Raw genomic sequence first — 13,522 nt, 5'->3', positions numbered from 1 at the left:
ATTGTAGAATCATTTCAGTTGGAAGAGAGACCCTCAGGGTCATGGAATCCAACCAAAACCTAACCTAACTCTAGCACTAAGCCATGTCCCCAAGAACCTCATCTAAACACCTTTTAATCACCTCCAGAGATGGTGACTCCACCACTTCCCTGGGCAGCCTGTTCCAATGCCTGACAGCCTCCATGAAAAACTTTTTCCTGATATCCAATCTAAATCTCCCCTGGCACAACTTGAGGCTGTTTCCTCTTCTATCACTTGTTACTCAGGAGAAGAGACCAACACCCTCCATGCTACAACCTCCTTTCAGGTAGTTGTAGACAGCAATATCGTCTCCCCTCAGCCTCCTTTTCTCCAGGCTAATCAGCCCCAGTTCCCTCAGCTGCTCCTCATCAGACTTGTGCTCCAGAACCCTCACCAGCTTCGTTGCCCTTCTCTGAACTCTCTCCAGCACCTTGATGTCTTTCTTGTAGTGAGGGGCCCAAAACGGAACACAGGATTCAAGGTGAGGCCTCACCAGTGCCGAGTACAGTGGCACAATCACTTCTCTACTCCTGCTGCCCACACTATTCCCAATACAAGCCAGGGTGCTGTTGGTCTTTTTGGCCACCTGGGCACACTGCTGGCTCATGTTTGGTCGGCTGTCAGTCAACACCCCTAAATGCCTTTCTGCCAGGCAGCTTTCCAGCCACTCTTCCCCAAACCTGTAGTGCTGCCTGGGGTTGTTGTGACCCAAGTACAGGACCCAGCACTTGGCCTAGTTGAACCTCATATAATTGGCCTCAGCCCAACGATTCAGCCAGTCCAGATCCCTCTGTGTGGCCTTCCTACCCTCCAGCAGATCAACACTCCTGCACAGGTTGGAGTCATCTGCAAACTTACTGTATAGATGTCTTTAGCTTGTCTTTCAAAACTGGGGACTGGGGTCCACCTAAAGCAACCCCACAGTCTGAGGTTGCCCCTCTTGTGTTCTCAGCCCAGTTGCTTTTCCTCTGGCTCCTGGAGAGCCCCGTTTCTCTCTGGCCTGTCAGGATTGGGCCTTGGTGAAGAAAGCTGATCCTGTCAAGGCTCACACTTATCTGTCAGTGATGACTCTTCAGCCTGAAAATGGGTGAAAGGGCCTCTCAGCGTTCTGCAAGGAAGGGCTGGGAGCAAGATGCCTCCGTAGTAAGTGTAACAGCATAGCCTCAAAACCTTGTTTTTTACTGTTGATAGTTTCCATGGAGCTATGAAAACAAAATCAGAGAAAAAAGCCAGGCCAAGTCACTGCTGCCAGCTGTTGGTGTAAAACGGTATATATAAAGTGAGTGATCAGCTCATTGCTCTATATATGGTTATGGAAATAGGGGAGCTTCAGCGCTTGAGACAGCAGCGAGTTTTCTTTATTCTGTGCTTCACATCTGTGCCAAGATTGGTGGAGTCCTTCTGAGGTCTCACTGGAAAGGTGGTATCAGTCCTTGTGATGGGTTGTGTGTGTGTGTCTCACAGATGTGCTGTGCACCAACAGCCTGGGGCTCCGAGAAACCAGACGGGGCTTTCTCAGGCCCATTAGGTTCAAACAGTCTCAGCCACCTGAGAGCGAGAGTCATTTTAATTGACTTCACCAGTTTGCTGTTCTGATTATTGGTGTATAAATGGATACGCTGTATCAGGTGACTTGGTCAATCTGGTGTAGCATCCCTGTGTCTTAAGGTACTGAACGTTGCAACAGCAGGACAAATTGTAGGCTTTGGTAACGGTGTCTAGCAACAAGGATGCCAAATGGCGTTTCCCATGCTCACTAATGCACTTGTGGAAACTCTTCCTGTTGGACCTGTTCTGGACACGGCTTCTGGTCTCAGTGGAGAGTGATGACACTGCCTTGCTGAGCAAAGCAACCTGAGAAGTAGCTGCCTACACTAGGTCTGCTTTTAGCCTTTAGACGCACACTGTAAATTTGATCCACCTCATCCAGCAGAAGGCAGGTGGGGAAAAAATGGCATTTCAAAACAAAATTGTTACGGGTTTTAATCTCTTTCTGGTTTGTAACGTTAGTTTTTTAGGAGTGCAGTGGGCTTTAAAAATCTCTCCAGGCAGATGATCCCCTGCTCTTCTTTAAAATGTCTCAGCAAACTCCCTGTCCATGGAGTGTTGCACAACTGGCATTGTCCCTGCACTGGCTGTCCCTTCCCTGGCACAGGGAAGCAATTTCTCTGAGGCAGGATTTGAACAACTGGCTACATACCAAGTGCACGGAGTCAGTGACAGTAAATTCGTAAGCCCTGAATCACCACTGAGCTCTTCAGAGACACTTCACTACATGTGCCTCTTCAAATATGAAAGTTAAGTTATCGTAATTACTCAGTGCCTGTGTCAGCTTGAATTCAATATTTTGTTTCATTCATTCCACCTGAGGCCATGTCTTTGCTGCAGAATAGATCCTACCTTTTGCCTGGGCCAGCTATCTTGGGGTAACATCTCCTAAGAACAAGGTGCCTTCCCTGGAGAGGCTGCTAATTGAAGCAGTTATTTCGACCTGTTCCCTCTTCTTTTACCAGCTGCGTCAAGATAGAAATTACAAGTGCTTATGATTTTGGTTGTGATACTTCCCTTATGGGGAAAGTTCCCTTATGCTGAAAAATTGTACAGGTGTTGCTTGTACTAGGTCACAGACTTTGTGTATTTAAATCTGTTCCTTCTGTGCTTTTCTGCTGATCTTACAGCTGTTGCACATTTTTCGTGCAAACTGATCTTTTTATTTCCTTTCATAGGCAATCTCTTGGCTGTAGAAAAGGACATTAAGTGAAAAATGTTTCAGTTCTAGATGAGACTAATTATGCTGTTTCTTCAAGATTGCCAGAATCAAAATAGGAATGTCTGTTCAAACACTGAGAATGTTTTTATTTCTGATGTTTTTAACCTTTTCGAATTTGTAGATCTCTAAGATTTTTCCAGTGAAGCACTGCTAATTGAAGTCTATGGACAATGGACTTGTGATTTACCTCACTACTTTAGGTGCTATCTGCAGATCACCCTGAAAACTACTGCTGTAACCTGTTACATCAATAAATAAATAGACTACATTTGTGAAAAGTAATCAAGACCCTGATAATACAGATCGGATCAAAAAGAGATTTTTCAAATTCAAACAGAGGTGCCTCTGCATCTCAAAGCAACTCCATGTGTCTGGCCTGTGCCAGTGGGGCACTATACTCTGATGACAAAGCCACTGATAAATCCAGTATGTTTCAGCTCTGTATGCTGCTTTGGTGGATGTACATTATTTCTTTGCTGTTACATTTGCTAAGGGAGCATGATCTAACCCAAAAGCACGTGGAAATTAAACTGAAGTGGCCAAATATGTGCATCATGCCTAACAACTGAAGTTGGACTATTTCTAGTAAAACTTTGCTTTTTCTTTTCTCTTTCCCCCTGAGGTTTTTGCTGAGCCCTCCATCAGTCTGTTCGCTCTGGAATGCTGCAAGGGCAGAGAGCTGCACTTCAGTGAACCCGTCAATTCTGTTTTGAATGAGGACCTTCATTTTTACACTCAGTCTGTATGGGTGAGAAGTGGATTGTAAGTATAAGAGAAATACTCTTGACAGATTTACGTTACAGGAACTAATACTGAGCGTGCATTTTCTCCTGACTACTGCTTCTTTACATAGGATGTGTTTTACATTCTAATTTCTATTTTGAGACAATACAAAATGCAAAAATGCAGTTGAATGCTAGACCCACTTTTTGTATCAGGACCCAAAATGAACAAAAATGTGGGCAAAGGGTGTATTTCTCCCTGTAAGAATTGTCTTCTTATCCCTATACGGTAATGAACAATAGAGCCTGTTGTTTGAGCCAGGAACCAAAAGTAAATAAGTTTTGATTGCTGACTTAACAAAGACAGGCAGAGTAAACTTGGACTGCCTTTACTAACCAGCTGTAAAATACCAGCTATAAGGTGCAGTGATTTAATGTAAACCGCTGCAGCAGTTCAGTGAAGCTTGACATGCTGATCAGCTGCCAAAGAGGCAGCAACTTCTGAGAGAAGCTGGGGGCAGTTCTGACAGCTGGAACAGTAATTTTCTTCTGTTATTAGTTTAACCCCCCTCCGTGAGTGTGAACACACACCCAGGGTCTTCTGTGAAAACCATTTTACATCTGTAGAAGTGACCTTCTAACTTCTTCCACATCTGCCCCCTTTACCTTTTGGAGAAATTCCCAAGTGTTCTGTCTCAGCCACGTTTTCATCCTCCACATTGCACAGCAATAACAAATAACTTGCAGAGCCTCATCCTGCAACTGAGACTAACTGGTCACTGCTGTTCTTCTAATGCAACTCACATTTCCTGTGTTTATTTTTAACTTTGTAAGTTTTCATTTTCTTGAGAGGTCTTAAGGGATGACAAAAAAACACACAGAATTTGAACTTAATTGGGCAAAGAATTTAGTGTAGGCTGTTCACAGTTTAGGTGTGGTGATTCATATGATGAATTTTTCAAACGTTTCAAGTCTACCACCTAGAAGTCCAAACCCCTCTATGGATATCTGTAACAACACTGCTGAGCGCTCCTCTGAGTTTTTTTTTGAGGTGGGTACAAAGGCTAAGCCTAACCTAGCTAATGCTCCAGAGCACCACGGATTGTTTTCTTTCAGGAATTTCATGCAACCGTTTCCTTGAAAGGTTGGTTAAAGATTGAATCTCCCTTTCTTCAAGAGCAGTCAGTAGCTGTTGACTTTGGCTGTGGGCCCATAGTGAATATAAGCTTCCCCACAAAGCTCTGCCAGTTCACTAGAAACCCTAGTCCCTGTCATCTCTGCCACTTCCATCATGAGCCCTTGCTGAAAATGTATAGAAAAGTGTTCAGCTGGTGCTGTTGTCTTGAGGTGCCCTGGTGAGAGTGGCAAGCAACAACTGCCCTTTCAGGCTGAGAACAGCATCCACTCTTCCCATGCACTCTGTGCTGGTCTGGAGGAGGAAAGGCCTTCTTTGTGCGGAGCACCTGACTTATTTCTGGTGGGAGTGTGTAAACCTGTGGAGGTGTTACAGTCTAAAGTGTTTTCTAGTGGGGAACATCTCTTCATGAGCTTTCTCTGCCCTCTCATCAGGGCTGTGCAACTGGAAATTAAATCACTTTGGCTGTGCATGTGGCTGTAAATAAAGGGTGATGGCTTTGGGACCCCAGAGTAGAAAAGCACAGGAGAGTGAGTGCAGCGGTCCAGGCCCTTTGGCATCTTCCTGCTCATTTGTGAGCATCCAAGCCAGGTTAGCTCGTTCCCTGTCTGTGGGAAGGGGCAGGGCAGAAAGGCTGGGCTTTCTCTGAGCTCCTGTGGTGCTCCCTGGGAAGCAGAGCTCCTTGGCCTGTCCCCGTCCCACACTGCAGATAGGTGGCTTAAAGGTTGAGGGTGGCAGGTGATCGTAGGAAGTCTGTAGGATTTCCTAGAGGGTTTACTTGCTTTGCCTGTGATCAAGAGCTCAGGAAAGCAAATACAGAGGTTTCTTTGGCTTCTTGCTCCAAAGCCTGCTGTCAGCCTTAGACAAATTACAAAGGTTTATGTATACATAGCAACAGCATCTTGCTGCCAGGCTTAGGTATGAGGATCCTTCCTGAGCCAACTGAGCACCTGAGTCAGAAATGGTGCTTGGACTTGGACTTGGAATGTGGCTTGGCAGAAGGGGCTGGGGGCTGAGGCCCCAGAAGGTGTGGGAAAGGTGGCACAGTGGAGGCTGCTGGTTGTGTGAGAGCTGAATTGAGCTCTGCCTGTGTCACTGAGTGTCAGAAGCCCAATCTGGCTTCAGGTGGTTAGTGCTGTAACAGTCCTTTTCCTCCTTGTTTCCTATAAATGTCTCCTTCGGCAACAGAAGCTGCATTTCCAATGAGACTGTTTGATGATCTGAGGAGAATGTTAACAGTGAATTCTCAGTGACTTCACAGAAAGCATCATAAGAAAACGGTCAGGAATGTGTTAGAAAAATAAGGAACACGCAGTGGTGGTCAGGCTGCTCTGAGCGGTCAGGAGGGGTGTGACTTAATCTGAGGAAACAGTGGTACAGCCTCATCACAAGGCAGTTCACAGCTGGCACATTTTAGCCTCCATGGAGTCCTGAGTGAGACTAGCTGTCAGTTTCTCCAAATTATGCACTATAGGGAGAAAAGTAAATTACAGGCACTATGAGCACTGTTAGTGGATGTTTCTACACTGACTTAGAGTGCAGCCATCACTCAGCGTTCCTGGCAGCTGACCTGTAAAACAGGTAACGTGGGGAAACCAGGATTCGCTTTGTGTTCAGATGAGTTAATGAGTCAAGCATTTAGGATTCACTGCCAGCACAACAATGGCCTATTGATATAAACAAAACCGATCTGTGATTCTGAGGCTGCCTTTGTAAGCTGCAACACATCATCTATGGAGCAGATGTCTAGATAACAAGGGATCTGTATGTGCCAATGCTTTAACTCTGTGTTAACAAAGTATTTTGCTGTGTCCATTGCTCAGATGTGCTCGCTACAGGAAAAGTCTGTTATGGCAATATATAGGTTTCGGAGTAAATATTTTGCATGTGTTTTCAGACAAGTGGAATAGCTACAGAAAGCTTTAATTATAACAAAGACAGCATTGGACAAGATCCTTTCATAATTAAGAAGTAGAGTTCACGAATTTTAGGCAGACAAACACAAAACAGGTCACAAACCACTGAAATTGATGGCATTTTGTGCCACAGTAATACAGGCTTGATATTAGCACAAGTGTGGAGAGGTTTAGGGGCTTTCAAGAGCACAGCCCTGAACACAGGCCCGTAGTTTAGTTTAGCTATGGTTAACACGTAGTCTTCTGTGTTCTGTTTTCTGTATCCAGGTGGATTGCATACGAAGGATGTAATTTTTTAGGGAAGCAGATTCTCCTGGAGCCCAGTGAGATTTCAAACTGGAATGAACACAGCGGCTGGAAAGTCATTGGCTCCCTTCGTCCCATGAAGCAGGTACTGTAACAGTGTACAAGGACAATATTTTTTTGGACTGGGATTAGTGCACAAGGATCAGTTCTAGCACTAAGTATAATGGTGTGCATTGTACTCCTTCAATGAGGCCAAATTATGAGAGCCAGAGGGACCTACTGGAAGATTACTGAAGCAGCAAATTTCTCCAGTGGCAATTATGGAGATCTATATTAGGCTCCTAAAAGGGAATAATTTCTAGTTTCTTGGAGCCAAGTTTTGTTGTTCTGAATGGCTCATTAGCATGTTCTGTAGATGCTCTATTTTTACATTTTTGCTGTATAACAATAATAACGAGAGAGCCAATTCTACATTAGCTTGTTTCATAATTAACATAAATGGAAGCAAGAACAAATTTTATTGTGCTGTAGCCTGGATTTCCAAAAGAAGCAAAGTTTATGTAGCCCCACCCAGTTTTCCCTCTCTGCCTCACCCCAAGTAGTGCCCATTCCAACCTCATTCAAAGACCTAGGTCTCAAAACCACAGAGTTCTTAGCAGCTTTGTGAAAGGTAGATGGAGAAGCAAGACTGAGATCAATGCCCCTCGTTCAAAGAAAAGCAGGTACAGTTCTGCTGTTCTGCCTTTCCGAGAGGCATCAGGTCATCAGTGACACCCACAAGCTCCAAACCACTCAAAGTGGTGTAGGAAAAGGACAGGGGAGAGTAGTAGGGAATGGGAGCAGTAACTCCCCTGGAAAAGACTTTCGTTAGCTCTGCTTCTCGCAGAACAACTCATTTCCACCTAGTGGAAAATGACACTTTTTTTTTTTAAACACTAGATTCAACTGGGGAAGGGTTACAGTGAACAAAAATAATCATCTTCAGCATTAGTTATGCATTACCTGTCCCACCCACTCCGTGGAAAAGTAAAGCTGCTTTTCCCCTTCCCCCGTGATTTCTTAGTCTAAGATGTTGACAGCTCCGTAGAATTCTTTGGAAGTGGTAACTGCCAAAGGATCCCATTTTGACTCTGTTTTTTGCAAATAATAACGAAAATAATTTGAGCTGAAAAATTCTCTTCAGCCAGCCATCTGAGGAGCCTTTGTATTTGGTAGCATCTTTTTTGTTTTTACGCTGCGACAGTGAGTAGTGTTGCAAGACCTACTTCAGCTACTTTGCTGGGACTTCTGGCTTTTGGGGTTTGTGTGACTACTTGTTTAGTTTGGTTTAAATTCCTGCAAACTGAGGGGCTTCCTTGAGGTTGTGCAGTCAGTTAGCTGTGTTTGATAGTTCTGTGGACATATGGTCATTTATTTTTTTTTTGAGACTGGAGTAATACTACAAACCTGCGCCACTTTATGTTTCTTCCTTCTGGCTCCATTACAAATTACAAAAACAGGCAAGTCTGCCAGCGTAAGAGGTAGTACAAGAAAAAGCAAAACATTTGTAACTCGGGCAAAATGAAACACACAAATTTTGCTCAGTGACTTCATAATATAATCCCTTCCTTGTAAAGAATAACTATACATTATACTAATACACATGAGTTTATGGATGCTTGGTGGGAGAGAGGTTTTATTGTCTGTACCTTAGGGGTTGTTTTAACATGAAAAAACAAGAAGAGAGATTCAAAACTCCCAGAAGGAAAAGCTGTGCTTGAGTTGGGGTTCCAGCAGAGCTGCCCTTTGTAGCTCACTGCTCTTCATTTGCGCCAAAATCAGTGAAAAGCAGAGCAAAAGCTTGAACCTTGTAGTAGCCCTGCAAAATCTCCTTATTGAGTAAAAGGGGGATTCCAAGCTAGTACTCTGTTTTCCCTGTGTGTTTAAAAGCAATAGAGTAACTTCCCTGCTATATATTCCAGTTGATGAGGGTTGAAGTTGCTGAATACATGTCTCAGCAAGTTTTGTGTCCTGAGAATAAAATGCTTGTGGAGTACAGCCCATTTACTGGCCTTGGAATGAGTGAAATGTGCTGAGCTAGAGATATTTGCATATCACAGCAATTAGTTCTACAGACATAAATAATTTTTTAAATGTTTACAAAAACCACAACTATCTGCCATTGCTGCTTTTCCAACAAAAAAATTATTGCACGTCCTTGTCTGAAACTGGAACTGTAACATATACCTTAGAAATCTGAAATAAGATGGAGGAGAGGCATTCTCACATTGACTTTCTTAATCTCAGTGTTATAACTCTCTTTCTTCTCACTGTTTCAGCCGGCAGTGTACGTCAGAGTGAAGAACCAAGCCCAAGGTAAATATCTGACGGTCGCTGGAAGCCTGGCAGATATAAGAGCAACATCAGTGTGTGCGGCGCCGTATAATGGCAAGAATACCCAGATCTGGCACTACTGTCGTGGACTCTTCAAATCCAAGGTGAGTCTCCAGCTGCTGGAAGAGGGTGGGTTGTACCACCTGCAGTCCATTTACTGTTGCTCGCTTCTACTGTTGGCTAGCGTTAACACCAGGATAGTTTTTGGCCTCTCCCACACATCTTAAACCAAAACTCTGATAATCTACATCCTCTTGCTATGTATAGACAGATGCAACGTCTGCTTTGGCAAGTTGGACAACTTTTCACATCTGTCTAATGGGACTGGTGTTCCTGGAAGAAGAAACCTGTCTAAAGTCACAAGTTTAAGCTTATTACCTCTAAAGAGTTAAGAATTTATCTGAAAAGTAATATGCAAAGAAAGTAATTTGGGTATTAATGCTGCCCTTTGATAGGCTGTTATTAATGTAAAAAGCTGATGATAGAACGTAAGAAGCACATGAAGTAACAAAGACCACCAACTTTGACCAAGCAGCTGCTCAATTGCTGAATAACCTGTTCTGAGCTCGCTTCCCACGCTTGTTACCAGCTATAGCATTGTCGCTGCAGTTCGCTCGGTGCCTGAAACAGACACAAGTCAGACACAAAATGGAGGCTTTGTGGCCTGGATCTCACTTCTCATCTTGTTCCTTAGGCTAACAATGCATGTCTGGATGTCATTGGTGGCAGAGACGTGCCTGGGGCCAAAGTCGTGCTCTGGGCTGAACACGGGAAGGACAGACAGAAGTGGAGACTCAATGAGGATGGAACCATCAGTTCATACCTCAGCGACCAACTGGTGCTTGATATTAAAGGTATTTTGAAAAACTACAACAAAACCCACTAAACCTTACATGTTCTAAGTGTGTTTTTTCATGGAAGTTAACTGCAGTATTCCAGCTCTTTTGTACTTTAGGTTACATCCCAAATCCTGTCTTCCCTGTTAGGTTTATGTCCAGTTGCTCAACAGTGGGACAAGAAACAACAGGGTGAGGGGAAATTTACTCTCTTGATCCCAGAGGTTTATTTTTATCAGATCAGTGACTCTACTTGAGGGACTTCAGGAGTGCTGAGGGCAAGAAATACAAGTTACAAAAGGCAATGGTGAAAGAAAAGCAACCAGGGAATAAGGGTGGCTCAGGAAAAGTGCTCCCTCTTCATGTTTTCAGGCTGGTTAAAATTCTCATGGCTGAAGTTATCCATTGTTGCAGAACCGCCCCACTGGAGAACGCCTGTTCCTCACACACAGTTTGTTCAAGCCCTGCTGCTGGCATGAGGGGTTTATCTGTAGGGAAAGGTATCAGGGCAGTGGCTGCAGTGGCCGGTTGTGAGGTTGGGGGCTCTATGGTGCTGTCTTCTCAGATGGAAAGTCTGGGTAAATCAGTGGCCTGGCGGCCCTGCAGGGGTTACAGCCCAGGGTAAGGGCACATCCCACGGGTGAAGCCATCAGCCTTGTCGGTGAATGTCCCACTGGCTGTTACACATCTGAGCTCTGCAGCTCAAACTTACCAATAATGAATTCTTAGCCCCCTGATGCTGAAGTCACAGAGCATTCCTGACTTCCAGAATTACGGAGTTTGACCACCATGACTAATTAATAAATATTTAGTACAAAGCCATTAAATACAACTGGTAATACTAATGGCAACACTTACATTACCAGGAAGCTGTGCTGCCCAGGTCACTGCAAAAGATAATGCTGATGGCTGGGGTCGTGAGAAACCACTTGGTAGCTCTTTGGAACACCTATTTTTCATGGATTTTTATTTATAGTTTAATGATTAAAAAAATGCAGTCATTTTTATGCTATATGTATTCAAAAGAGAGAAATTTCATTTTAAGGACTTCTAAGTTTATTCTTGCAATGAGTATGCTACACCAAATGATCTCACGTGTATCTATGAATCTCTGTAGTTCTATAGCAGTATGTGCCTTAAAAACCCAGACAATGCAGCAGGAGCTTGGAATCTGCCAAAAGCAAAATCTCTTTAGCGTTGCTGCTTCTGCACACAACAGTACATTTGAGGACTCCAGGTTGTGGTGCACTCTGCTTCCTAACTCATGGAGCGCCTCAGGGCCTAGGCTGACAAGTGACCATTTGAAGGAGACACAGAGAAGCAGAGGGGTGGACGTCAGCCCCCTACCTCACAGAATTTTTCAACTAATTCTCCTACTTGGTTACATTTTTTTTTTTTAAAGATTATGCATAGACTCTTCTGAGCATCTCTTTTTAAAATTTTCCCTTCATGATTTTGTTTTTATTTTTAAGGAGGAAATTATTATGACAAGAATCACATCATTATGAATCAGCCAATAGATGACAAACGGTCACAAAAATGGGATATTGAAATATTGTGAGTAAAACCCACCACGCAGATGGACTTTGGGATATTAACACCTAGAGGAGAAAAAAACCCACACTACTGAAGTCACACACCACTGGAACCTTAAGCAGCAACTCCTCTCTACTTTCCTTCATGCCAAGCACCAACTCCTACAATAACTAAATTTTGCACAAATCTGGAAGATGGGAGGTTGATGTGATGTCTTTCTGCAGGGAAGCTGATTCTTTAGAAGCCACTTCTATAAAAGTCACCATTACTCTTCATCTGAAGTATTGACAGTGAATGCAAAAGACCAGACATAAGCTTTGCAGGATGCAAATGGCAAGAGATAATATGGTAATACGGGAAAGGCTCTATAGAAGTGTTGTCTTTACCTTCCTCTTAAACTGATGGAAGCTCACTGAGGAATTAATGCACTAATGAGCCTGAAAAAAGTTGAGTTGGACTATTGTGTCCCAAGTGAAATGGTGCAGGCTCCAAGCGATCCTGAACCTGAAATCAAGTCTTGCTAAAATGCAATTTATTTTGTTCATTAAGACAACTTTGAACTGCAGTTACCAGCTCAGCATGTAAGATGGAGCAGTAGAAAAAATAACTTTTGCACATCCCTAATGTTACTGGTAGGCTGTTGCTTTTATTACTTTCAACAATACCAAATTTCCAGATTCGGGAACTGGTTTTGTTGACCCGTGGCCTGTTCCCAATCCATGAAACTGGGAGTTATCACTGAAGGTCACATTTAACATGGAGCCATATGTGCATGTATTAGAAGAGAATAAACAGTCCTGGGTCAGGCTAGACTTCTACAAGGGCTACATGCTTTTAGAGCAGTCGTGATTTTAACTCTAGCTGTATTTTGTTTTGATGTATATAGATTAATTTAATACAATGTAATTTCATCTTGAAACCATATCTTCCTTGAGAAAATATTTTGCCCTAGTATATATTTTCAAAGGTGCTAGCAGCCTGCATTTCAATGCTTGCTTCATGTTAAAAGAACAGCGTAACTGCATGTTAAATGTTACTGTGGCTCATCACCATCTACGTCTTAGCCCAAAGGCTGAGGACTTGGAGCAAGGGTCAGAGCTGGGCCTGTCCCTGCCCCTGCTTGCTGCAGTGTCAGCACACCAGCTGTCACCCGAGACAGCCAGAGCCAGGGACCCGGCCGCGCTGCAGCCGTTGCAGCCTCAAACAGCAGGTTCCTCAGACAACACTGACAAATACAGAGGGAACTGCAGATGTGTGTAGGGCTGTGGACACCTGCCATGGAAGAGAGGTCCCTTAGTTCACTCACTGGTAACTTGATTTGATTTCAGTGTCACTACATTGATCTACTCCATTGAAAATGTAGGGGTTTTCCGTATTTGTATATTCAGGGTTATGTATTTCTATAACTATTTAAAGAGTTTAGGTTTGCTAAAGCCAGTATTTTAGTTTCCCAAAGTTGTAACTATTCCAGTTGTGCATTCAAAAAGGATTCATCCCCAAACAAACACATAACCCTAAATTTGCCACAGGGAAAAAAAATATATGGATGTCTATTTTTGTATGAAATGGAGTTCTGTATAGTACTATTTAAGAAGAAAAACTACTTGCACTTACTATTTTACATTCTAAAATTATCATAAATCTGCTGTTTAAGTAACATATCTTCAAATATATGTATATATTTTTCCAACTAAAGCACTTGTTTAGCTTTTTGTATGGAAGTCAGTATATCAAATGTTCTATATGTGACTTGCTAGCCATCTGAAATTTAAAAAGCCTGTGTAAAATGTTCTAATCTTTTAAACCAAGAAGGACTCAGTAAAGCAGGCTTTTGTACTTAAGAGATCTGGAATGTAAAATGCTAAACATGTATGTTTTAATTGTATAAAAGTTTTTTTTAGGAGGAACATTTTGCTGCTTGTTTTCTTCTTAAACTAAACCCCACAGTTTTTAGCAGACATCAAGGA

General features: G+C 43.1%; 1 protein-coding gene across 2 annotated transcripts in view; it reads left to right on the top strand.

Annotated features, from left to right (window-relative positions):
- CRYBG3 (crystallin beta-gamma domain containing 3) overlaps window positions 1-13,461 on the top strand; it is a 93,817-nt gene extending 80,356 nt beyond the window's left edge. Inside the window, exons 18-22 of one of the 2 annotated variants that reach the window (XM_082076038.1) lie at window positions 3,414-3,553; window positions 6,832-6,955; window positions 9,129-9,287; window positions 9,878-10,037; window positions 11,492-13,461. In XM_082076038.1, coding sequence (XP_081932164.1) covers window positions 3,414-3,553; window positions 6,832-6,955; window positions 9,129-9,287; window positions 9,878-10,037; window positions 11,492-11,580 — 672 coding nt within the window. In that variant the 3' untranslated portion in view covers window positions 11,581-13,461. Of the gene's footprint in view, window positions 1-3,413; window positions 3,554-6,831; window positions 6,956-9,128; window positions 9,288-9,877; window positions 10,038-11,491 lie in introns of those variants that run through there. The other variant, XR_014186651.1, reaches the window with a different exon arrangement.
- Window positions 13,462-13,522: the final 61 nt, after the last annotated feature.

This window comes from Streptopelia decaocto (genome assembly GCF_964273445.1).
Source record: "Streptopelia decaocto genome assembly, chromosome: 1".
NCBI lineage: Eukaryota > Metazoa > Chordata > Aves > Columbiformes > Columbidae > Streptopelia > Streptopelia decaocto.
This window is presented reverse-complemented; position numbering and strand designations above follow the sequence as displayed.